The sequence below is a fragment of the Rhinopithecus bieti genome, unplaced genomic scaffold (assembly GCF_001698545.2).
Source record: "Rhinopithecus bieti isolate Rb0 unplaced genomic scaffold, ASM169854v2 scaffold_28016, whole genome shotgun sequence".
NCBI classification, from domain to species: Eukaryota; Metazoa; Chordata; class Mammalia; order Primates; family Cercopithecidae; genus Rhinopithecus; species Rhinopithecus bieti.
The window spans coordinates 1,641,982-1,666,195 of NW_016813202.1; the positions used below are offsets into that span (position 1 = coordinate 1,641,982).

A 24,214-nucleotide genomic window follows, 5' to 3' on the forward strand; every position below is an offset into this window, starting at 1 on the left:
AAGAAAGAAAGAAAGAAAGAAAGAAAGAAAGAAAGAAAGAAAGAAAGAAAGAAAGAAAGAAAGAAAGAAAGAAAGAAAGAAATAGCATTTTCCCTCTTTTTCAGTCCTCAGCAAGATTTGAGGGACAGTCCCTCCTTTGAGGCATACACCTTGCTTCCATCAGACACAGCCTCTGGTTTCACCCCCATCTCATTAATTCACTTCTGTCTCATTGGCAGGCTCAGCCTCTTCTCTACCGTCTTTGATGATTAGAATTGCTTGCTATAGGCTCCGACCTATCTCCCCTCTTTTCTTACTAGATATTTTCTCCCAGGCAGCTCAGCAACACCCATGTCTTCAGCTCTCTCCAACATGAACTCCAGTTGCTTAAGCCATAAACTTAGAGACATTTCATTCTGTGCCATTGATCTTAAGCCAAACTTCCAACTTTTCTCCACTAAACAACGACAATAGCCCCACCTCCAGTCTATTCTCCACAGTCCTCCCTGAACAATTTTTTCAAACTGAAAATTGAATCCATTATTCTCTGCTTAGATGGTTTCAGTGGTCTGCGTTGACTTTATAATAAAAATCACACTGCAGGGCCCCTGAGACCTCAGCCCCATTCCGCATGGTTTTCCTCCTGGAGGTCCCAGCCACAGTGGCCTCCAGTACTTTCTTCCCTTCTCTCTCTCTTTTTTTTCTTTAACAGATGGGGCCTATGTTGCCCAGGCTGGCTTTAAACTCCTGGGTTCAGGCAATCATCCTACCTTGGCCTCCTCAGTGGTTGAGACTGTAGGCACATGCCAGCATGCTGGCTTCTAGCACTTTCTTAAACAAACCATATTCCCTCTTTCCAAAGCTATTACCATTGCCTCAAACACTGCCCTACCCCCTCTTCCCACCTCACTCCATTGCCTTGCTTTGCCTGGCTAACACCACATGAGCTCAAATATCACTTTAGGAAAACTTCCTTGACCTTCCTCTACATCAACCAAGTCAGATCCCCTAAGAAACTCTCTCCCTGCACCATGGACTCCTCTTCATCACATGTGGCACAGTTGAGTTCCTTTGATCATCATCTGCTGCCCCACTAAGCTGTAGCTTGATGTAAGAGATGCTGTGGGTATTTTTTTTTAAACAGAGTTTTGCTCTTGCCACGCAGGCTGGAGTGCAATGGTGTGATCTTGGCTCACTGCAACCTCTGCCTCCCGGGTTCAAGCAATTCTCCCACCTCTGCCTCCCGAGTAGTCAGAATTACAGGGGCCTGCCACCATACCCGGCTAATTTTTGTATTTTTTTAGTAGAGATGAGGGTTTCACCATGTTGGCCAGGCTGGCCTCAAACTCCCAAACTCAGGTGATCCACCTGCCTCGGCCTCCCAAAGTGCTGGTATTACAGGCATGAGCCACCAGGCCTGGCCTAGTTTTTACTTTTCTGTTGTATCCCTATAACATACTAGTACACTTATCACGTTAGATACTATAAATATTTGGGGAATTAAGAATGAATGAACATTGTTGCCGGGCGTGGTGGCTCACGTCTGCAATCCTTGGGAGGCCGAGGCAGGCGGATCACCTGAGGTCAGGAGTTTGAGACCAGTCTGACCAACATGGCAAAGCCCCATCTCTACTAAAAATACAAAAATTAGCTGAACGTGGTGGCACACACCTGTAATCCCAGCTACTTGGGAGGCTGCAGCAGGAGAATCGCTTGAACCCAGGCAGTGGAGGTTGCAGTGAGCCGAGATCATGCCATTGCAATCCAGCCTGGACGACAGAGCAAGACTCTGTCTCACAAAAAAAAAAAAAAAAAATTATATTGTTGTGAAGCCAAAATAATTGTCTCCATTTTTTTAAGAGATGAGATCTTGCTATGCTGCCCAGGCTGGACAATAACTTGTCTTCATTTTTACAGTTAGAAAGCTGAAGTTCACTGGCAAGAAGTAAACTCCCAGAATCAGGGTGCTGAGACGTGTCTGACTCAGCTTGCATTAAGGCTGGAGTCAAAGCTGATACATTCCCAGGACTTCAGAGCAGCAGACTCTCGTGGGAGGTCACTGCTGCAACCTCCTCCCACCTCTAAAAGTGCTAGAAGTGGGTTTCCTAGTAGACAACAGGACTAATGCCCAGTTTCCTTCAGGTCCAGGCAGATCCTGAGCACAACAGATGCTGAAAACAAGAAATGCCTCTGGCTCTTGAAAAAAGGAATTTGACAGCTGGCTACCTCTAGGAAGGCCTGCAGTCCTTCCCCAGCCAGCTTCCAGACTCCCTCGCCCGTCACATTAGATTTTCCCCCCTTTGCTACTTTCCTGTGTCTAAGGGATTACTAAGCCATTAATGCCTCCTGATGTGAGCGCATCATTCTTCATCCTGGGTGGTGGCGTGGGGGTGAGATGCAAACACCTGCAAGGCTGAGTCACAGAGCAGGAGAAGCTGGGCTTTCTGGCAGTGGATGGCGGGAGCTGGGAAAACGGCCACAGCTCATTCCTTCTGGCAGGCAAGGATCTGGAAACAGCCTGCCCGGCCACAGTCTGGGCCACTTGGCCTTTATTTACAATGGTTGTACCTGTGAGAAAAGGCGTTGGGAGCTGGGTTATTTGTACTTTGGGGGAATCTCAGGCGCAGAGTCTGTTTTAATAAGATGTTGGGAGTCCCTCCAGCATAAAGGATAGAGGTTTTGTGCATGCAGGGCCCTAACTCTGGAGCTGCTAGGGGAATGTTTCAGGAAGCACTTTCCTTATGATGGTGATGGTTCTATTTTAAGCCAACTTTGAAAATTCTAGAACAGAGGCCAGGTGCAGTGGCTCATGCCTGTAATCCCAGCACTTTGGGAGGCCAAGGCGGGTGGATCGCCTGAGGTCAGTAGTTCGGGACCAGCCTGGCCAACATGATGAAACCCTGTCTCTACTAAAAATACAAAAGCTAGCCAGGTGTGGTGGTGGGCTCCTATAATCCCAGCTACTCGGGAGGCTGAGGCAGGAGAATTGCTTGAACCCAGGAAGCAGAAGTTGCAGTGAGCCAAGATTGCACCACTGCACTCCACCCTGGATGATAGAGCAAGACTACATCTCAAGAAATAATAATAATAAATAAAATAAACAATAAAAACAAATTCTAGAATGGAAAGCATTATGTCGTAACGGGTTTCAGCGGCATAAAGTTGTAGGCTCAAATCTCACCAACTGAGTGATCCTGAGCAAATTACCTCAACTCTCTGAGTTTCAGGTGTCTTTTTCTTTTCCAGAAAGATTAAATAAGAAGGTAGATTAATCATATCTCAATGCTTAACATGGGTATGTGCTCCATAAAGATTAGTTTCCACCCCTAGCACAATGACTGTACATGGTAAAATTTAACGAATGAAGATAATGACAACAATGGTGAAGACTGTGGTGGATGCAGAGTTAGAGTGCCCAGATCCCTTGTCTGGAACTGAAGCACTGATTGCCCAGCTGTGGGGGTATTGGTGAACTGGGTGGTAAATGGTGGAAGGAAGTCATTGGTGGCTTGAGAATTAAAGAAAAAGTAATTATAAGGACTATAGAGTCAGATAGCTATTACTGGTGGCTATTGACGCTTTCCAGAAAGTTAATGAAAGGCTGAAAATGATTAATCATCAATTCTTTTTTTTGAGACAGTCTCACTCAGTCACCCAGGCTGGAGTGCAGTGACATGATATCGGCTCACTGCAACCTCCTCCTCCTGGGCTCAAGTGATTCTCCTGTCTCAGCCTCCCAAGTAGGTGAGATTACAGACATGCACCACCACACCCATCTAATTTTTGCATTTTTAGTAGAGACGAGGTTTCACCATGTTGGTCAGGCTGGTCTCAAACTCCTGGCCTCATGTGATCCACCTGCTTCAACTTCCCAAAGTGCTGGGATTACAGGCGTGAGCCACCACACCCAGCCCTGATCAATTCTTTAATTGATGACATCATATTGATCTAATCAATGACATTATGTTGATTTGATCAGATGAGCAAGGAGTGAGACTTCTTTTGGAAGCCTTGGTAAGACATATGCACCCCGGACGTAGGACACGAAACCCTGAGGGCCTCCTTGGCTGAGACTCGTATCCATTATCTACAGGACAGAAAAAGGATTAGGGCCAAAGCACAGTTACAGGAGTAATAGAACACCAGAGAAGGCTGAACTGTCAGTCCAGGCATGTCTGCTATGCCAAGGTCAGGGCACTGGTTGGGAAGTATTGGAACCTATAATTTGGGATGGATAAATCTGGGTCAATGCACTTGAAAATCTTGAACCCTTTGAAAGGCCTGGCCTGTTTTTGCCGGGAAAAGGTATTTTCCCTCTTGCCTGAAGATTATGTGGACTCATTTGCCTTCCAAGACAACAGAGGATAAGCCTCACCTCTTCTGCTGGCCATTATGCTAATAACTAGGTTTAGGTTATGACATAACTGTGACCTCTATTTGGTCATTAGCATAATGGCCAGCAGGAGAGGGGGTGCCTGTCTTCCTCTCAGAGGAGATGCTGGATGGAGCCACTATGTACCCCCAGGACCCAGAAGAGAACATGTGGACCTGGATTCTGAATGCCCTGGAAAGGAGGCAAAAGTGGGGTGGGAAGGCATGGAACATAAAGTAAGGTGAAGGGAGAAATTATTGATATAAGCGCATTTTCCTGGCTGAGCATGGTAGCTCACGCCTGTAAGCTCCTAGCACTTTGGGAGGCCGAGGAGAGTTGATCACCTGAGCTCAGGAGTTTGAGATGAGCCTGGGCAACATGGTGAAACCCCATCTCTACTAAACATATACAAAATTAGCCAGGTATGGCGGCATGTGCCTGTAATCCCAGCTACTCAGGAGGCTGAGACAGTAGAATCGCTTGAACCTGGGAGGCAGAGGTTGCAGTGAGCCGAGATCACTCCAGTGCACTCCAGCCTGGGTGACAGAGCAAGACTCCATCTCAAAAAAATAAAAAAAATTTAAAAAAAGCATTTTCCCATTATATGGACTTTAGATCCTGGCAAGGAATTTGGAAGATGCTGCTGTTATGCGAGGGTAGTTCTTGGAATCTCAGCCAAGCAGCAGCACCAATTGCAGCTGCTTCTGCCAGATGTAGAACATCTGCTGGCAAATATTAACATGGGCTCAGATGCATGGCATCTGGTTCTTTATCTTGCAAATGGATTCTTTTCATCACCACCAAAACAACTAAAACAGTTTGCATGTACTTAGGACAGATAATTATATAAATTAACGGACTTGCTCCAAGACCATGTTAATTCTCCCATCCTTTGTCATATTTTAGTCCAAAGAAAAATAGATTGTCTGGACAGCCCAAATAACATGGCATTAGTTCACTCTTTCAATGATCATTTGATCTAATCAGATGAGCAAGGAGTGAAAAGGACATTGGAAGCCTTGATAAGACACATGCACCACAGAGGGGGGACATAAATTTGCCAGTGACTCAGGGGGCTGCAAAATCAGTGAAGCTTCAGAGATTCAGTGGTCTGTGCATGCCAGGATATCCTCTCCAAAGTAATGAAAAAATTATTGCATTACACATCTTTCTCTTTTCTTTCCTTTCTTTCTTTTTCTTTTGTTTTTTTTTGTTTGTTTGTTTGTTTGTTTGTTTGTTTTGAGAATCTTGCTCTGTTGCTCAGGCTGGAGTGCAGTGTCACAATCTCGGCTCACTGCAACCTCCACCTCCCGGGTTCAAGCAATTCCCTTGCCTCAGCCTCCCAAGTAGTTGAAACTACAGGTACATGCCATCACGCCTGGCTAATTTTTGTATTTTTAGTAGAGACGGGGTTTCACCATGTTGGCCAGGATGGTCTCAAACTCCTGACCTCAGGTGATCCACCCTCCTCGGCTTCCCAAAGTGCTAGGATTACAAGTGTGAACCACCGCGCCCAGCCACATCTTTCACCACAAAGAAGAAAAGGCAATGCCTGATTGGCTTCTTTGGGTTCTGAAGATAGCCACATTTGAGAATTCTGCCTCAACTCATATTCTACAGGACACAAAAGTTGCCAGCTTTAAGTTGAGCCAGAGTAAGGAAGAGTTCTATTGAAAGTACCCCTGCCACTTGTACCCTATGACCAGGCAGACCGTATGGTACAGAGGTAGGTATGGTGGGAAAAGACGCTGGGTGGGTCTATGGTAAATTTCAATCTATGATTCGCAATGTAGCTCGCTAGGGTTCAGAAACCTAGTTATGCTATTTGCAGCAGAGAATGATTTATCTTTCAAAAATCACTTGACCATGAGCCACTTAAAGACAACGTGGCCAGAACTGGCCATAATGAACTATATTTTGTCTGACTCATGAAGTCATTAGCGGCAGCAGCACATCATAAAATGCAAGTGGTGTTTGTAGGACCAGACATGTGCAAAGCCAAGGGCATAAGTAAACTGCATGATCAGGTGGCCCAGAGCCCCAGGAAATCTACCACTGTTGCACCCATATCCCTTCCTTTGTTCACTACTGGCCATTGCAGGGGAGGGTCACTTGTGATCAACTGACAGAGGAAGAAAAAGGCTAAACTTAATTTACAGATGAGTAGATTAGTGGTGCAAGCCAAAACTGGGCTGCACCTGCACCAAGGGTGGCCCTGAGAGACAGCATTGAGGGGAAATCCTCCCGATGGGCAGAACTTTGGGCAGTACACCCAGTGCTTTACTTGGGTAAATACAGATTCATGGGCTCTGGCACATGACTTGACTGTTGGTCAGGGGCTTAAAGAAGAAAAACTTGAAGATCAGAGATTTTAAAAACAAAGGTCTGGGGAAGGGGCATAAGTATGGATCTGTGGGTGTAGACATGAAACGTAAAGATCTATGTGCCACACGTTCATGCCCACATGGAGAACATCCACATGGAGGAGGCACTACAGTTTGTCTAGTTGACCAGTTGACTTTGGCCACCATCCCCTACTTCTCCCAAGACTGGAACAAGAAATGAAAGAGGGAGTATCCATGGTGGCAAGGATAGAGGTTATGCATGAGCTTAGCGGTATGGACCCCAATTCACTGGGCCTGATGTAGCTACACTGTTGCCAAATGTCCAATCACTCAACAACAGAGACCAGTGCTGAGGCCATGACATAGCACAGTCCTTGAGGAAACAACTCAGTTGCAAGTAGACAACTTGGGCCTCATTCTACCCAGTATTAGGGGTTGCAATTCATTTTGCATGTAATCAACATGTATTCTGGATATGAGTTTGCCTTTCCTGCTTGCTGGACTTTACAAGCAACATCACTCTGTAACTGGGCCCTTTTCCCTGTTAGCAATTTGCATGCAGATAAATCTATTCAACTTTTATAAGCATGTACAATGTGCCAGGCTCTGTGCTAGCTACTGGGGATGCACAGATGAAGGCTTGCCTTCAGTCATGTAATAGCTATTATGGACTTTTTAAAATCCCACCTTGGGGTAGGATAGCAAAATTGCCAGTTCTAAAACCATTTAACAAGTTAACTAAGCAGATTTTGAGCTCACGTGACTTCATGATTCTGTGGCTCATTTGGGACTGGGAACCAGAATCATTTATTTCACTGGATGGCCTGACTCTTAAATAAAATGTTTTTATCCCATGTTGATCAGATACATAAGTATTACGGGTAAGTAGCATCTTTGTTTGTTAGTTTGTTTTCTGAGATAGAGTCTTGCTCTGTCACCTAGGCTGGAGTGCAATAGCGCGATCTCGGCTCACTTTAACCTCCACTGCCTGGCTTCAAGCAATTCTCCTGCCTCAGCCTCCCGAGTAGCTGGGATTACAGGCGTGCGCCACCACGCCTGGCTAATTTTTGTATATATATATTTTAATAGGGATGGGGTTTCACCATGTTGGTCAGACTGGTCTTGAACTCCTGACCTCAAGCAATCTACCTGCCTTGGCCTCCCAAAGTGTTGGGATTACAGGCGTGAGCCACTGAGCCCAGCCAGTAAGTAGCATCTTAAAGGGGCACATGACAATCAAAGTAAAAATAAAATGGAATGAAATAAAGTTTGATTTTCAGCTGTCTACCTGGAGCTTGTGAGCAGTGCCTTCCTATCCTGCGAATGTGATCAAGACTGGGAGGTTTCGGAACTCTCTGCAGCAGTAGGATCCCCTCACTGTCCCAAATCTCAGATCTCCCCTTTGAGAAGCCACAAAGCCCAGGGAAGGTTTAACCAAGGAGTCAGGCAACATTCTGAAGCAGGTTTGATAATCTGTCTCCTCTGTAAAATGGACACATCTCTCTAACCTGCAGCAGTCTATTTTGTTTTTATTATTTTAGTTTTGAGACAGGATCTTGCTCTGTCACCCAGGCTGGAGTGCAGCAGTGTGTTCATGGCTCATTTCAACCTTAACCTTCCAGGCTCAAGCAATCCTCCCTCCTCAGCCTCCCAGGTAGCTGGGACCACAGGCACAAGCCCCCACGCCTGGCTAATTTTAAATTTTTTTTGTAGAGACAGGGTCTTGCTATGTTGCCCAGGCTAGTCTTGAACTCCTGGGCTCAAGCAATCCTTCTGCCTTGGCTTCCCAAAGTGCTGGGACTATAGGCGTGAGCCACCACGCCCAGCCAACCTCTTATTTTAGGTGTACACATCTCACTTCCATGTTGTTAGAGTTCCCAAACTTGTTTCTCCCTATATCAGATCTTGTAGCCAGGAAGGATGAATGACAGCAGCCACAGGGAGCAAACTTGATCTATCCCAGTCACTCCCTGAGCCCCAGACATCCACACTTGCCAAGAGACAATCTTATTTTTAATCACATTGCACAAGCTGAGTCACCTTAGGAAACTCCTCAGGAATGATTAAAAATCATCCCAGAAAAGCATAGAGAGCAAGGAGAGAATTGTGGGGGAACCAGGGCAAAGCCAACATCAAGAGTCGGAAAGGCCACTCGTGGTTCTCAAATCTTTACATAGTAAGGGCTGGCTGCAGCGATGGCGGCAAGGACTGGTGATCCTTTCAGAACCTCATCTTAAATCGCCATTTGCATAACAAGTCTGTTGCATATTCACAAGATTGCCTACTACAGATAAGAATACAGACAAGTTTTGTGAACTTTTTTTTTTTTAATTGAGACGGAGTCTCGCTCTGTCACTCAGGCTGGAGTGCAATGGCAGGATCTCGGCTCACTGCAACCTCCACCTGCCGCGTTCAAGTGATTATCTTGCCTCAGCCTCCCAAGTAGCTGGGACTACAGGCAGGTGCCATCATGCCCAGCTAATTTTTTGTATTTTCAGTAGAGAAGGGGTTTCACCATGCTGGCCAGGCTGGTCTCAAACTCCTGACCTCGTGATCCACCCGCCTCAGCCTCCCAAAGTGCTGGGATTACAGGCGTGAGCCATCACTCCCAGTCTTTTTTTTTTTTTTTTTTTGGACAACATTTCGCTCTTGTTGCCCAGACCAGTCTCAAACTCCTGTCTTGAAGCAATCTTCTCAGTTCAGCCTCTCAAAATGCTGGAATTACAGGCATGAGCCACTGCACCCGGCCAGGTTTGTGTTTACTAAAATATTAGTAGACTGGACATGGTGGCTCATGCCTGTAATCCCAGCACTTTGGGAGGCTGAGGCAGAAGGACTGTTTTGAGTCCAGGAGTATGAGGCCAGCCGAGGCAACATAGGGAGACCCCATCTCTACAAATAATTTTTAAAAATTAGCCAGGCATGGCGGTGTGAGTCTATGGTCTCAGCTACTTGGGAGGCTGAGCCAAGAGGATCACCTGAGCCAGAAGGTTGACGCTGCACTGACCTGTGATCATCCCACTGCACTCCAGGCTGGGCAACAGAGTGAGACCCTGTCTCAAAAAAACAAAACAAAACAAAAATGAAATTAAAATCTTGATAGACAGACCTCCTAATCAAGCGAGGGCACTCTTGCTTCAGCTGTTCTCCACAGGACTGTTCCTATTTCCTTCCCCACGATCCACGTAGCATCCATAGTATGTGGCTTTGGTCACCTCCCAGCCACCTAGGTCTCACTCCACTGCCAGAGAAGCACCAGCCAGGAGCACGATGCCATCAGACGACACACCAGACACTGCTCCCCTCAAAATATGGCTTTCAACTCCCCCCCCACCAAAAAAATAAAAGACAAAAACGGGCTAGGCACCGCGGCTTACACCTGTAATCCTAGCACTTTGGGAGGCCAAGGCGGATGGATCACCCTAGGTCGGGAGTTTGAGACCAGCCTGACCAACATGGAGAAACCCCATCTCTACTAAAAATACAAAATTAGCTGGGCGTGGTGGCACACGCCTGTAATCCCAGCTACTCGGGAAGCTTAGGCAGGTGAATCACTTGAACCTGGAAGGCGGAGGTTGCGGTGAGCCGAGATCGTGCCATTGCACCCCAGCATGGGCAACAAGAGCAAAACTCCGTCTCCACCACCCCTCCCCCCACCAAAAAAAGAAAAAAAATAAAAGAGAAAAAAGATCCAGCCCATTTCTCTGCCTGGAAGATGATGGATTCTGGAAGTGTTACCGCATTTTGTTTTTTCCCAGTGCTTCATTCTATTACCTCCTTCATCTCCCCTCCATCTGAGAGGCAAGCCTGCTTGGACTAGATAGCAATCCCCAGGCCTCAGCCCAGAAAGCCAAACGCAAGGTTAGGAAGCATCTCAAAGCCCTTATAATTGTTGACCAAACACCACAGCTGGGATTTATTTTCTCCTGGCCCCAGCTGAGCGCTATTTCCTTCTACCTCTGCCTTCAGCATTCAGACCCGAATGCACATAAAGTTTCTTGGGATTATAAAGATTTGGGGGAACCATGGCTTGGGGAAGTGACGGGAAGATGCATATACTTGAGGCGCAGTGGCAGGCACTATGCTAGCTGCTTTACAGAAACCAGTTCATTTAAGCCTCACATAACTATTCTGAGTTACAGATGACCATAACCATTAAAAGCTATATTTACTAAAGTGAGGCCATGTATCCAAGATCAGAAATTAAGGTGCACAGGTGAGAAGGCCTGGCTTGGAACCAACTTTGCCTGGTCTTAGAGTCTGGGCTACCCCTGGAGATTGGCCAGTCTGGGTTGGATCCCGCCTCAGTTTGCATTCTGGCTGAATGATCTAGACCTGAGCCCTGTGAGCATCCCGCCTGCCCCTCCCACCTGCAAGGCAGCTGGGAAAGTTTACATGAGATTGTAGATTTGAGAGGTACTTTAGCGCAGAGCACTGCACACCTGTTCCTTACTATTCACACCTGATGGGATGCCTTCTTTTTTAAGACAGAGAAAGAGGATGAGGCCACTTATCTTTTCAATGATGCCATCATTTAATCTCTTGACATCTATTTCTTATCATTGACCTAAAGCCCCAAGAGTCAGGCCCTTCAGTTCACCCAGCAAATGTACTATCTTCTTCTCCTTTGTCACATTTTGTTCATTTTAAGACTCTTCACTGCTGAATGACTACAGAAAATCCTGGCATACACTGCTGACAAAGGAAACGCAAGCCTTCTGGCTGTGCAGAGTCTGAAAGGCTACCTGAATGGGCGTAAGTACCGCAAAGCAACTCCTGGCCCCGGGAACTGGAAGAGCTGTGTCTTGCGCTTCCTAGTCCCTTTGGTCCCAGGCAAGGGATTAATTTCTCAGGCCCTGTGATATTGAGAAATACATGTTTAGTTTTCATTCAATTTCCTGGCATACAACTTCTAAAAACACCTGGAATTTTCTTTTTTTGTTTGTTTCTGTTTTTTGTTTCTGAGACGAAGCCTCACTCTGTTGCCCAGGTTGGAGTGCAGTGGTGTAATCTTGGCTCACTTCAACCTCTGCCTGCCTCCTGGCTTCAAGTGATTCTCCTACCTCAGGATCCTGAGTAGCTGGGATTACAGGCACCCACCACCATGCCTGGCAAATTTTTGTATTTTTAGTGAAAACAGGGGTTTCACTATGATGGCCAAGTGGGTCTCGAACTCCTGACCTCAGGTGATCTGCCCACCTCAGCCTCCTAAAGTGCTGGGATTACAGGTGTGAGCCACTGTGCCCGGTGGAATCCTTGGAATTTTCAAAGTGATAGGTGTCTCTTTTTTTTAATTTTTAATTTTTATTTTTTTTCTGAGGCAGAGTCTCGCTCCGTTGCCCAGGCTGAAATGCAGTGGCACAATCTCGGCTCACTGCAAGCTCCGCCTCCTGGCTGCAAGTGATTCTCCTACCTCAGTCTCCTGAGTAGTTGGGATAACAGGCAACCACCACCATGCCCAGCTAATTTTCTTGTATTTTAGTAGAGACAGGGTCGTCACGTTGGCCAAGCTGGTCTCGAACTCCTGACCTCAAGTGATCCACCCACCTTGGCCTCCCAAAGTGCTGGGATTACAGGCGTGAGCCACTGCTCCCAGCAGTAAGTGTCTCTTTTTTTTTTTTTTTTTTTGAGATGGAGTCTCGCTCTGTCGCCCAGGCTGGAGTGCAGTGGCCAGATCTCAGCTCACTGCAAGCTCCGCCTCCCGGGTTCACGCCATTCTCCTGCCTCAGCCTCCCGAGTAACTGGGACTACAGGCGCCCGCCACCTCGCCCACCTAGATTTTGTATTTTTTAGTAGAGACGGGGTTTCACCGTGTTAGCCAGGATGGTCTTGATCTCCTGACCTCGTGATCCGCCCGTCTCGGCCTCCCAAAGTGCTGGAAGTGTCTCTTTTTAGCTCATCAGTGGACTGATGGCTGGCAGCCCCTGGGTGGCTTCTGGATGGGGGCTGGTTGCCAGAAAGACAAAAGTGAGATTAGAGGGTCGGAATTTTTAGCCCCACCTCCAGCCTCTGGGGAGGGTAGAGGGGTTGAAAGTCAAATTGATTACCAGTGGCCAATGGTTTAATCAATCTTGCCTACATAATGAAGCCTTCATAAAAACCCAGAAGGCCTAGGTTCTGATAGCTGAATGTGTGGAGGTTCCTGGAGGGTGGCATGCCCTTCGCCCACACCTTGCCCTGTGCATCTCTTCATCTGTATCCTTCATGATATCCTCTGTAAGAAGCCGGTAAATGTGTTTCCGAGTTCTGTGAGTCATTCTAGCCAATTAATGAAACCCAAGGCGGGGGCTATCGGAAGCCTGACTTATATCCCCTAGAACAGAAGCACAGGGAAAACAAGCTAGGGTCCAGGCACGGTGGCTCATGCCTGTAATCCCAGCTCTTTGGGAAGCCAAGGCAGGAGGATCATAAGGTCAGGAGTTTGAGACCAGCCTAGCCAACATGGTGAAACCCCCTCTCTACTAAAAATACAAAAATTAGCCACACATGGTGTCACTTGCCTATAATCCCAGCTACTTGGGAAAAATCGCTTGAACTCAGGAGGCAGAGATTGCAGAGAGAGCAAGACTGTTTCAAAAAAACGAACAAACAACAAACACAACTTGGGGCTTGCAACTGGCATTGCAAGTGGGGGACAGTCTTGTGGGACAGAGCCCGTAGTCCGTGGGATCTGACACTGTCTCCAGGTAGCCAGTGTCAGAGCTGGATTGGAAGACACCCAGCTGGTGTCCACTGCAGAACTGGTTACTCGGTGTATGGGGAATCTCCCCAACCCCACACACACACATCTAGCGTCAAAAGTGATCTGTGTTGTGAGAATATAGGAGAAATGGAGTTTGGTTTCCCCTATATATGACCAGAGGCCCAGTTTCTTAACTCCAAAAGCGAGATCTTGGGGACAATTGTCCTTCCTTCCTTCTTTTATCCCAGAGAAAACTAAGTGACAGAATACACTGGAGTATATTGGACTTGGAGTATACTGGGGTATATTGGGCTTGGAGTATACCGGAGTACATTGGAAGTACTTGGACCTCCTTGTAACAACTCTGGGTTAGTTGGTTGGTTGATTTGTTTGAGATGAAGTTTCGCTCTTGTTGCCCAGGCTGGAGTGCAATGGTGTGATTTTGGCTCACTGCAACCTCTGCCTCCTGGGTTCAAGCGATTCTCCTGCCTCAGCCTCCTGAGTAGCTGGGATTACAGGTGCCCGCCACCACACCCGGCTAATTTTTGTATTTTTAGTAGAGATGGGATTTCAGCATGTTGACCAGGTGATCCACCCGCCTCAGCCTCCCAGGTGCTGGGATTACAGGTGTGGCCCACTGCACCCGGCATACAACTCTAGGTTTTAATCCATACTCCCTCTCTTACTAGCTGTGTGCCCTTGGGCAAATCACTTCACCTTTCTTAGTATAGGTTTCGTTCTGTGAAAAAGGGCATGGACCATTGCGAGAATTACACAACACACTTCAGGCTGAGGTGGATCCAGCTTGGACTCCCCTTGCTACTGAAGTACAAAAGCGTCCCAGCACAAGGCAGTTTTACCTCTCTACAGTCCGCTGCCCAGCCAATGATTTTATTACAAACCCTAATTTCTTTTGCAAAGAAACATCTTGAACTGGTCATGAACAAAGTGGCTTTCTCTGACCAGCAAGCAGGTGGCGATTCCATTTGCATCAGAACTGACCTCCTGCTGCCCAGGGAGGGGGAGTGGGGAGAGGGGAGGGAAAGGAGAGGCCTGATGTCACTCAGCCCTACATAAGGGCCTCCTTCAAGCTCCTGCAGGCAGTTTGGAAGCAGCTGGAGGAACGAGTTAGGTTCCTGGTTGTGGGACATTTTTTTTTTCCTTTTTAAAACAGACACAGCTGTTGAGTGAAATGCCGCCTCCACAGAAAATCCCAAGCGTCAGACCTTTCAAGCAGAGGAAGAGCTTGGGTAAATTTCTTGGGGTAGTTTTCTGGGTTACTCGAAAGAGAGGAGAGGAGCTGGCCTTCTCTTGATCTTTGCTTCTTCCCTTGTGCTTAAAACATTCACAGCAATCAGACAAGAGGAAGTTGCTGGAATCCGGGCAAAGTTCCCCAACAAGATCCCGGTAAGACACCATTGGACTTCCGCTGGGGGGCGTGGGGGTGGGGTTCCCAGCCTGTTCTTTGAAGAAACCGAGAGCAGCCAACAGCTTCCCTCTCTCTGTTCCAAGTTCCTAAGACTCAGGCTGAGTCACATTCTTAAGGATTGACACTCTTGACAGGTGGTAGTGGAGCGCTACCCCAGGGAGACGTTCCTGCCCCTGCTGGACAAAACTAAGTTCCTGGTCCCGCAGGAGCTGACCATGACCCAGTTCCTCAGCATCATCCGGTAGGTGGCGCAGAGCATGCCGGGGAGGAAGGTGCGCGGGGTGTGCCGGGGCTGTTCGGCTTTCGTCCTTTCACGGTTTTATTTTGGGGATAGGGGTATGTCAGGGGGGTGCAGAGGAAAGGGCTTTTTCTGAAGTCATCTTTTAGATTCACTAGTACCCTGAAAAGATGCTCTTAGAATTACTCTATTTTAAACCCAGGCGCAGTGGCTCACACCTGTAATCCCAGCACTTAGGAAGGCTGAGGCAGGTGGATTGCCTGAAGTTAGGAGTTCGAGACCAGCCTGGGCAATATGGTGAAACCCCCGTCTCTACTAAATATACGAAAATTAGCCGGGCGTGGTGGTGGCGGGTGCCTGTAATCCCAGCTACTTGGGAGGTTGAGGCAGGAGAATCGCTTGAACCTGGGAGGCGGAGGTTCCAGTGAACCGAGATTGTGCCACTGCACTCCGGCCTGGGCAACAAGAGTGAAACTCTGTCTCAAAAAAAAAAAAAAAAGAATTACTCTATTTTAAATAGGTAAGGAGAATCTCTCAGACAACAACAACAAAAAAGAGCTGCCAACATTTCTAAGAATTTCCTAAAGTAGTTTTGGCTCTCAAGCTAGTCCAGCAGATCCTTTGTTTCAGATCCTGTCTGAAACGGAGTCTGGGCGTCCCTTGCAGAGAACAGTACCTTTTCCAAGTGTACGTGCGCCTGGGGGTGGGGACTTTTCCCCAAAAGAAACGTTCCCTGCTCAGAACACAGAGAGAAAAGCACCTCCCAAACACACTCCTCCCTTGGTTAAGCCAGAGGTACAGCAAAGAATAGGCAGCTATTCTTGAAGCTTAAAGGACGTCACTTGACACATGGATTCAGTAAAAAATGATTTGGGAGTAAAGTAAATAGACCCGATGAGTAAGTTTTCAACAGGGTTGAAAAGTGCTGGGAAACTGCGTTGCTGTTGCAGCTTGTTTCTTTGAGAACACACGATGAATGAGTGTCTTTTTATTTTGCTTTATTTAGCTCTGTCACCCAGGCTGGAGTGCAGTGGCATGATCCTAGTTTACTGCAGCCTTGACCTCCTGGGCTCAGGTGATCCTCCCATCTCAGCCTCCTGAGTAGCTGGGACTACAGGCAAGCACCACTGTGCCTGGCTAATTTTAAAAATGTTTTGTAGAGATGGGGGTCTCACCATGTTGCCCAGGCCTCTTTTTATTTTGTTGAGTTGTTTAAGAGCATTCTGATTTCCTCTCTCTAGGCAAGCTTACATGTTAAGGTCAGTTCAATGTGAATGGAAGGTGGCCAAGGGAGAATGAAAGTTAGGATTAGGGCTGAGCACAGTGGCTCACACTGTAATCCCAGCAATTTGGGAGGCCAAGGCAGGTGGATTACCTGAGGTCAGGAGTTCAAGACCAGCCTGGCCAACATGGCAAAACCCCATCTCTACTAAAAATACAAAAATTACCCAGGTGTGGTGTTGCGTGCCTGTAATCCCAGCTACTTGGGAGGCTGAGGCAGGGGAATCAAAAAAAAAAAAAGTGAAATGTCAGAGAGACTGTGCATCACCTTTGTACCTCTAGGGAAATAGCTTTAATTTCTTTTCTTTCGTTCTTTTTTGTTTTGTTTTGTTTTGTTTTTTCTTGAGATGCACCCTTGTTCTGTCACCAGGCTGGAGTGCAGTGGTGCAATCTCAGCTCAGTGCAATCTCCGCCTCCTGGTTCTTCTGCCTCAGCCTCCCGAGTAGCTGAGACTACAGGTGCACACCACCATGCCCGCCTAATTTTTGTATTTTTAGTACAGACTGGATTTTATCATGTTGGCCAGGATGGCCTCTATCTCTTGACCTCGTGATCTGCCCACCTCAACCTCCCAAAGTGCTGGGATTATAGGCGTGAGCCGCTGCACCCAGCCCAATAGATTTAATTTCATAACAAACAGAAGTTCTTTGCTTAGCATTTTTGTGTTGTCATGTTTCCTTGTCCTGTTTGTGTTCTCATATTTCATCCATGGAATGGCCTCACCCTTTTGACCCAAATGGGAAGCCTTGTAGTTCCTAAATCTCAGGGAAGAAGGAGGGAGCAATTCAGTCTTCTTGAGTGTCACGAGGCTGCAGATCCCTGGGCTGTCTCGCAGGTCACCCCCTCACCACCCTCCTGCACATCCCAGGAGCCGCATGGTCCTGAGAGCCACGGAAGCCTTTTACTTACTGGTGAACAACAAGAGCCTGGTCAGCACGAGCGTAACCATGGCAGAGATCTACAGAGACTACAAGGATGAGGATGGCTTCGTGTACATGACCTACGCCTCCCAGGAGACGTTTGGCTGCCTGGAGTCAGCAGCCCCCAGGGATGGGAGCAGCCTTGAGGACAGACCCTGCAGTCCTCTCTAGCCCATGTCTGGAAGGATGTGTGCTCTGACAGACGTGTCAGACGCTGGCAGAAGGGATTGGTTTTCTCCTGTGTGTACGCTGGAGGAGTCTGAGAAGCAGGGATGCCTGGGGTGATCAGCTCCAACCAGTGTCAGCAGAGTGGTGGCTCTTCCTAGTTTACTTTTTGTGCTCCATGCTCTTGTGTTCTTCTAAGAAAAATGTGGGCTGCTCTTGAAAGTTATGTAATTATCACCTTTTTTTTTTTTTTTTTTTTTTGAGACAGGGTCTCGCTCTATTGCCCAGGCTGGAGTGCAGTGGCACGATCTTGGCTCACTGCAACCTCTGCCTCCCGGGTTCAAGTGATTCTTCTGCCTCCACTCCCTAAGTGGCTGGTATTATAAGCATATACCACCACACCAGGCTAATTTTTGTATTTTCAGCAGAGATGGGGTTTTACCATATTGGCCAGGCTGGTCTCCAACTCCTGACCTCAGATGATCCACCCACCTCAGCCTCCCAAAGTGCTGGGATTACAGGCATGAGCCACCGCATCCAGCTATATAACCATATTCTAAATAAGAAATGGTTGGCTTGTGTGATGGTGTTGTGTGATGAGCTGGAGATAATATTTTAAGTGTCTTCTGTGGTATATGTGGGAAGGCCATTGAGGAGTGGGTTTCACTCCCTGCCTGTGGGCAGGTGTCCCATCTAGGGCTTGGTCCTAGAGAACCTCTGGCCTGTAGGCTGTCTCTGTGGAACCCAGTGAAGCCAGCGTGAACCATGGTAAACTCATCTGGAGGTGCCCTTATCTGTGTCATTAGAGAAAGTATTCGATTTCCCCAGCATTCACTCTATTTGGTTATTTTCTGTCATTCTCTTTTTGTCCTTCTATACCATACATTTTTATGGCAAAGCTGTAACTTCTCAATATAAAGTCATTTAAACCATGTGCATGTTTACTATGTGCCAAGCTGTATTCTAAAATAAATATTCTTTATTTCAAAGGAGCTTTATTATTTGGCTTCTTATCACAACTCTCTATGGCTAACTATTGTTACAGTTAACCCACACAATGGGTGGGTTTGATCGCTTGCTGGGTGACGGTCCAATGACTACTCCCAAGGAGGAATTTAAAAGGGGATTTTATTAATTCTAACAAGTAAGGAGGACACTGGGGATAGTTCCCAAAGCAGTGCCTCCCTGAACAAAAGTGAACGCAGGCCATTTATTGTGCTGGTTAGCTGAGTCATTGTGTGCAGAGGTAGAGTCAAGGAGTGCAGGCACAGTCGCCGGGCATGCTTCTACATAGGTCGCATGTGTAGAAAATTGTGAATAAGCTTCTCCTAGGAGGGGATTTGTTTTTCACTATTAATGAGCCTTTCTTTTTTTTTTTTTTTTTTTTTTTTTTTGAGACAGAGTCTTGCTGTGTCACCCAGGCTGGGGTGCCGTGGTGCAATCTCAGCTCACTGCAACCTCTGCCTCCTGGGTTCAAGAGATTCCTCTGCCTCAGCCTCCTGAGTAGCTGGGATTACAGGTGTGCACCACCACGCCCAGCTAATTTTGTGTTTTTAGTAGAGATTTTGTATTTTTAGTAGAGTTTCTCCAGGTTGGTCAGGCTGGTCTCAAACTCCTGACCTCAGGTGATGTGCCCACCTCGGCCTCCCAAAGTACTGGGATTACAGGTATGAGCCACTGTGCCCAGCTTTTTTTTGCTTTTTTTGCTTTTTTTTTTGTTTTGTTTTTTGAGACAGAGTCTTGCTCTGTCGCCCAGGCTGGAGTGTAGTGGCACAGTCTCCACTCACCGCAAGCTCTGCCTCCCGGGTTCATGCCATTCTCCTGCCTCAGCCTCCCAAGTAGCTGGGACTATAAGCGCCTACCACCACACCTGACTAATTTTTTGCATTTTTTTTTTTAAAGAGAAGGGGTTTCACCGTAGCCAGGATGGTCTTGATCTCCTAACCTTGTGATCTGCCCGCCTCGGCCTCTCAAAGTGCTGGGATTACAGGTGTGAGCCACCGTGCCCAGACTTAAATGGTAGGTTTATTACTGGTTCTGCTTCCATGAGTGCCTGTGACCAGGGGAAAAGCGAGAGGAACCAGGGGGCACAGGGAGGGGTCATCTCCACAACATTCCATTTATACACAGAACTAGGCAAGCACAGAGTGACTATTGTGGTTAGAAGTTGGCAGCAAAGGCTGGGTGCGGTGGCTCACGCCTGTAATCCCAGCACTTTGGGAGGCCAAGGCAGGCAGATCATGAGGTCAGGAGATCGAGACCATCCTGGCTAACACGGTGAAACCCCGTCTCTACTAAAAATACAAAAAATTAGCCAGGCGTGGTGGCGGGCGCCTATAGTCCCAGCTACTTAGGAGGCTGAGGCAGGAGAATGGTGTGAACCCAGGAGGCAGAGCTTGCAGTGAGCTGAGATCGTGCCACTGCACTCCAGTCTGGGCAACAGAGCGAGACTCCATCTCAAAAAAAAAAACAAAAACAAAAAAACAGAAGAAGTTGGCAGCATGAGGCTGGGCGCGGTGGTTCACGCCTGTAATCCCAGCACTCTGGGAGGCTGAGGTGGGCAGATTGCCTGAACTCAGGAGTTCGAGACCAGCCTGGACAACACGGTGAAACCCCATCTCTACTTAAATACAAAAAATTAGCTGGGTGTGGCAGTGCACACCTGTAGTCCCAGCTATTGGAGAGGTTGAAGCAGGAAAACTGCTTGAATCCAGGAGGTGGAGGTTGCAGTGAGCTGTGATCGTGCCACTGCACTCCAGCCTGGGCAACAGAGTGAGACTCTGTCTCAAAAAAAAAAAAAGGTTGACAGCATGGGAAGGGGAGGAATAGGTGGGGAGTGGGGGTGTTGTTTAAAAAAAAAAGTACAGTCTCCCTCACAACTGGGGTGCCTGGGGGAACTTGATCTGCTTCGACCCAAGAGGAATCAGAAGATCCAAAGCAGTTTGGGAAGGCCAGAACCCTCAGGGATGGAGGCAGGAGGAAAACCCAGGGCTGGGGGATCTGTTTGGCAACTGGGGTGAAGGGATTGCCCTCCCCCTACTGGGGTCCCCCCAGCCCCTCCGGTCTGGCAGGAAGGGGGCAGCCTGCATCCCCTGAGGGCAGGGGTGGGGCTGCCAGATGCTCCAGGCAGGGAGCCAGAAAGAGCTCACAAAGGCTTACCCTCCAGGGGGATGAAGGCAATGCCCCCAGCTTCTCTGCCAGGGTGCAGCAGTCCTTGACCTCCTCGAAGCAGTTTGCTTGTAATTCATGCTTGATCCCTGTCAGCTTCTTCTTGATGGCATTTTTGGAGCTGGCATAGATCATTTTGCTTATAAGGGGTGCAGGTTCAGGGGCCCAGAAGATAGACACCAGGTCCTCCTCCTTGTTCTCTTTGTCTCGTAGATTGTGGCATAGAGGGCATAGTGGCAGTTCTTATCTGGCAGCATCTCGACAAAGGTGGTGTAGGGGTCATGGATGGTCTGTCCCACGTCACCCGCCAGGGTCTCATTGCCTTCCCCCAGGATGATGTTCTTCTTGTCCTCACTCAGGCAGAAGAGCAACGCCTTCCTGTGCTGCTTCACCTTCTCTGGTGTCAAAGACTTACACACCTTCATGTCATTGAACACCTTGATGACACCATCAGAGACAACTGAACCTTTTTTTGTTTTGTTTTTGAGATAGGGTCTCACTCTGTCTCCCCCAGGCAGGAGTGCAGTAGTGCAATCTCAGCTCCCTGCAACCTCCACCTCCCGGCTCAAGCAATTATCCTGCCTCAGCCTCCAGAGTGGCTGGGGCTACGGGGGTGTGCACCACCATGCCCAGTCAATTTTTTAAATTTTTTGTTGATACGGGGTCTTGTTATGTTACCCAGGCTGGTCTCAAACTCCTAGGCTCAAGTGATCCGCCCATCTAAGCCTCCTAAAGTGCTACGATTACAAGCATTAGTCACCACACAGGCCAGAGAGGGGGTTTTTAGTGTGGTAATGAAGAGAGTTCACCAAAGCTCAGCTCCAACTCAGGCATCTCTGGATCCAACTGGTTTTTGTGTTTTCCTGGGGCTGAGCTTCTTCCTGTCACTTTTGGAAACAAGAACTTAAGGTGCAGCAGGTCACCAGTGGATAGGTTTTCCCAGTGCATACTCAACAAACTGGCGACCCTGGGTTATGTTACTGTTGTTTTACAGATAGGGAAACTGAGGCCCAGAGAGGCCAAGAATATTTTCCATTTTCACACAACATCGTCTCATCAGGACTTGAGGTTGGGCAGCCACTTTTACAAGCCAGGCTGCTGGCTCTCCGTTGGGCTCCCTACCTAAGTGGAAGTTACTTTACTTGACAAGTACGGGATCCTTGAGCTACAGTGTTGAGTGACACTAACACAGCCTACAGAGGGAACAGGAGGTACAGTGGAGCGCTATGAATGCAGTAACAATAGGGTGTTTCAAGGCCGGGCGTTGTGGCTCATACCTGTAATCCCAGCATTTGGGGAGGCCAAGGCAGGTGGATTGCTTGAGCTCAGGAGTTTGAGACCAGCCTGGGCAACATGGCAAAACCCCGTTTCTACAAAAAATACAAACATTACCTGGGTGGTGGTGTGCACACCTGTAGTTCCAGTTACATGGCTGAAGCAGGAGGATTGCTTGAGCCTGCGAGACAGAGGTTGCAGTGAGCTGAGATCTCACCACTGCACTCCAGCCTGGGTGGCAAAATGAGACCCTGTCTCAAAAACAACAACAAAAAATGGGGTGTTTCATTCCTCAACAGTACAACAAGAACAAGTGCTTGGAGAGTATGGTCACAGGAGATATTGCAGCCTCAAATTCCTGGGTTCGTGAACTGGGTTTTGAAGTGTGGATGAGAGTTTATCTAGGAAGGAGTTTTGATTGATATTCAGCAAACATTTATTGAGCATTTACTGACTATCTACTAGCACTATGTTGGGTTCTGAAAATACCTCAATGAACAAGGTAGGCAAGGTCCTGGCCCTCATGGAGCCCAGTTTAATGCTAGCAAGGAAAGGAAGATAGCATTCAGATATTTAGAAGTACAATAAAAAAGAAGAAAAAAACTCAGTGATTGGCAGATGGAATGCATTTTCCAGATGATCAGAGGGGGAATAATTTTCACTTGGGTCAGAATGACGGGACGGAGCCAATGGTGGAGATGGAACACACCAGGTAGAGGAAGGCGTGATTGAGAAAAGGGTCCTACTGTTGAAGAGTTTTACAAACAGGATTCCAGGGTGTCTGCAGCCAGTGACAGGGAGAAAGGACTAGGCAGGTCTTCAGGGCCCTGTACATTTTGTTAAGGTGTTCGAACTTTTATTAAAGATGAATGATGGGAAAGAGGAAGCATCCTAATGGGAGAGAGAGAGGTTTTTTTTTTTTTTTTTTGAGGCAGAGTCTTGCTCTGTCACCCAGGCTGGAGTGCAGTGGCGTAATCTTGGTTCACTGCAACCTCCACCTCCCAGGTTCAAGCGATTCTTATGCCTCAACCTCCCGAGTAGCTGGGATTACAGGTGTACACCACCACACCTGGCTGATTTTTGTATTTTTAGTAGAGATGGGGTTTCACCATGTTGGCCAGGCTGGTCTTAAACTCCTGGCTTCAAGGGATTTACCCACCTCAGCCTCCCAAAGTGCTGGGATTACAGGTATGAGCTACCGTGCCCAGCTGAGAGAGACTATTTGTTCTAGAAACTGGGACTCGGAGACGGTATGAGCTCCTTAAAGTCCCTCAACAGCGCTGGGCCTGGTGGATCTCCTGGGCTCACTTCCTCTGGGGCCTGTTGTTTCCTCCTCCGGCCTGCTTCCCCCACTCCCAGGTGGCTGCTCACCCTCTCTCCTGCCTGTGGCTGTCCTTGCCCTCCCTGGCTTGTCTGCTCTAGTCAGTTCCTCTAATATGTCCTTCAAGTCATCTGTGCCATATGCCAGGTAAAAACCCTGACTCCTAGGTTCCTTCTCCAGACATACTCTTATTGTTTAGCCTGGATCAATGAATATTCTTCCCAAATAAATCTACTTTCTGGAGTGAAATTTTTTTTTTTTTTTTTTTTTGAGGTGGAGTCTTGTTCTGTTTCCCAGGCGGGAGTACAGCAGCTTGATCTCAGCTCACTGCAACTTCCACCTCCCAGGTTCAAGTGATTCTCCTGCGTCAGCCTCCTGAGTAGCTAGGACTACAGACACCTACCACCATGCCTGGCTAATTTTTGCATTTTTAGCAGAGATGGGGTTTCACCGTGTTGGACAAGCTGGTCTCGAACTCCTGGCCTCAAGTGATCCACCCGCCTTGGCCTCCCAAAGTGCTGGGATTACAGGTGTGAGCCATTCTAAGGTGGACTTTGAACTGGAGAAGCCATCTTTGGCCTTGGACACTCACCTAACTGCCTATGCCCAGTGCTGCTTCTCCTGCTCCCAGCCTTCTCCACTTCCTTAGTCCTTCTTGGATCACAGCAGTGTAGGTTGTCACCACACTGCAGATGCAAGGTCCTCCCCTGGATATGCATCTGGGTGAGCTCTCAAGTTCTCTTTGCCCTCCAAGATCCTTCCTGATGTGGCTCCCCTCGTACATTCATCAGAGAGGTGAAGGATGACTTCGGCTGCCTTGTTGAGGGTGGGCATTGTTTGGTAACCAGTAAAAACTCTGCATGAAACAACCACCCATTTTTTATGCTCATGGAGTCTATGGGTAAGGGGATTTCAGAAAGCCTACACGGCGACAGCTTGTCTATGCTCCACGGTGCCTGGGGACTCAGCTGGAAAGACCTGAAGGCTGGGAGTGACTTAAACGACTGGGAGCTGCTGGGCACAGTAGCTCATGCCTGTA

At 47.8% G+C, this 24,214-nt stretch overlaps 1 protein-coding gene and 1 pseudogene across 4 annotated transcripts; one reads left to right on the plus strand and one right to left on the minus strand.

Annotated features, from left to right (window-relative positions):
- The first annotated feature begins 4,492 nt into the window (after positions 1-4,492).
- On the plus strand, positions 4,493-18,255 carry MAP1LC3C (microtubule associated protein 1 light chain 3 gamma). Of its 4 annotated transcripts, none has more exons than XM_017847776.1 (7): positions 4,493-4,592; positions 5,930-6,077; positions 11,348-11,451; positions 14,553-14,628; positions 14,730-14,785; positions 14,942-15,048; positions 17,195-18,255. In XM_017847776.1, exons 3-7 carry the CDS (start codon positions 11,446-11,448, stop codon positions 17,415-17,417), a joined length of 468 nt encoding a protein of 155 aa, XP_017703265.1. In that variant the 5' UTR covers positions 4,493-4,592; positions 5,930-6,077; positions 11,348-11,445; the 3' UTR covers positions 17,418-18,255. The 4 variants fall into 4 exon arrangements, with proteins under 4 accessions (XP_017703265.1, XP_017703263.1, XP_017703267.1 ...); XM_017847774.1 differs by having other exon boundaries at positions 5,972-6,077; XM_017847778.1 differs by having other exon boundaries at positions 4,493-4,587; positions 5,972-6,077.
- Positions 18,256-20,556: 2,301 nt separating this feature from the next.
- Positions 20,557-24,009, minus strand: LOC108512501 (cofilin-1 pseudogene; annotated as a pseudogene).
- Positions 24,010-24,214: the final 205 nt, after the last annotated feature.

What these genes read in the sequence shown, in the direction of transcription:
- MAP1LC3C (XM_017847776.1), top strand. An exon ending in CAAGCAGAGGAAGAGCTTGG is followed by an intron (nt 14,629 to 14,729) that starts GTAAATTTCTTG and finishes AAACATTCACAG; the next exon opens with CAATCAGACAAGAGGAAGTT. An exon ending in CAGTTCCTCAGCATCATCCG is followed by an intron (nt 15,049 to 17,194) that starts GTAGGTGGCGCA and finishes TGCACATCCCAG; the next exon opens with GAGCCGCATGGTCCTGAGAG.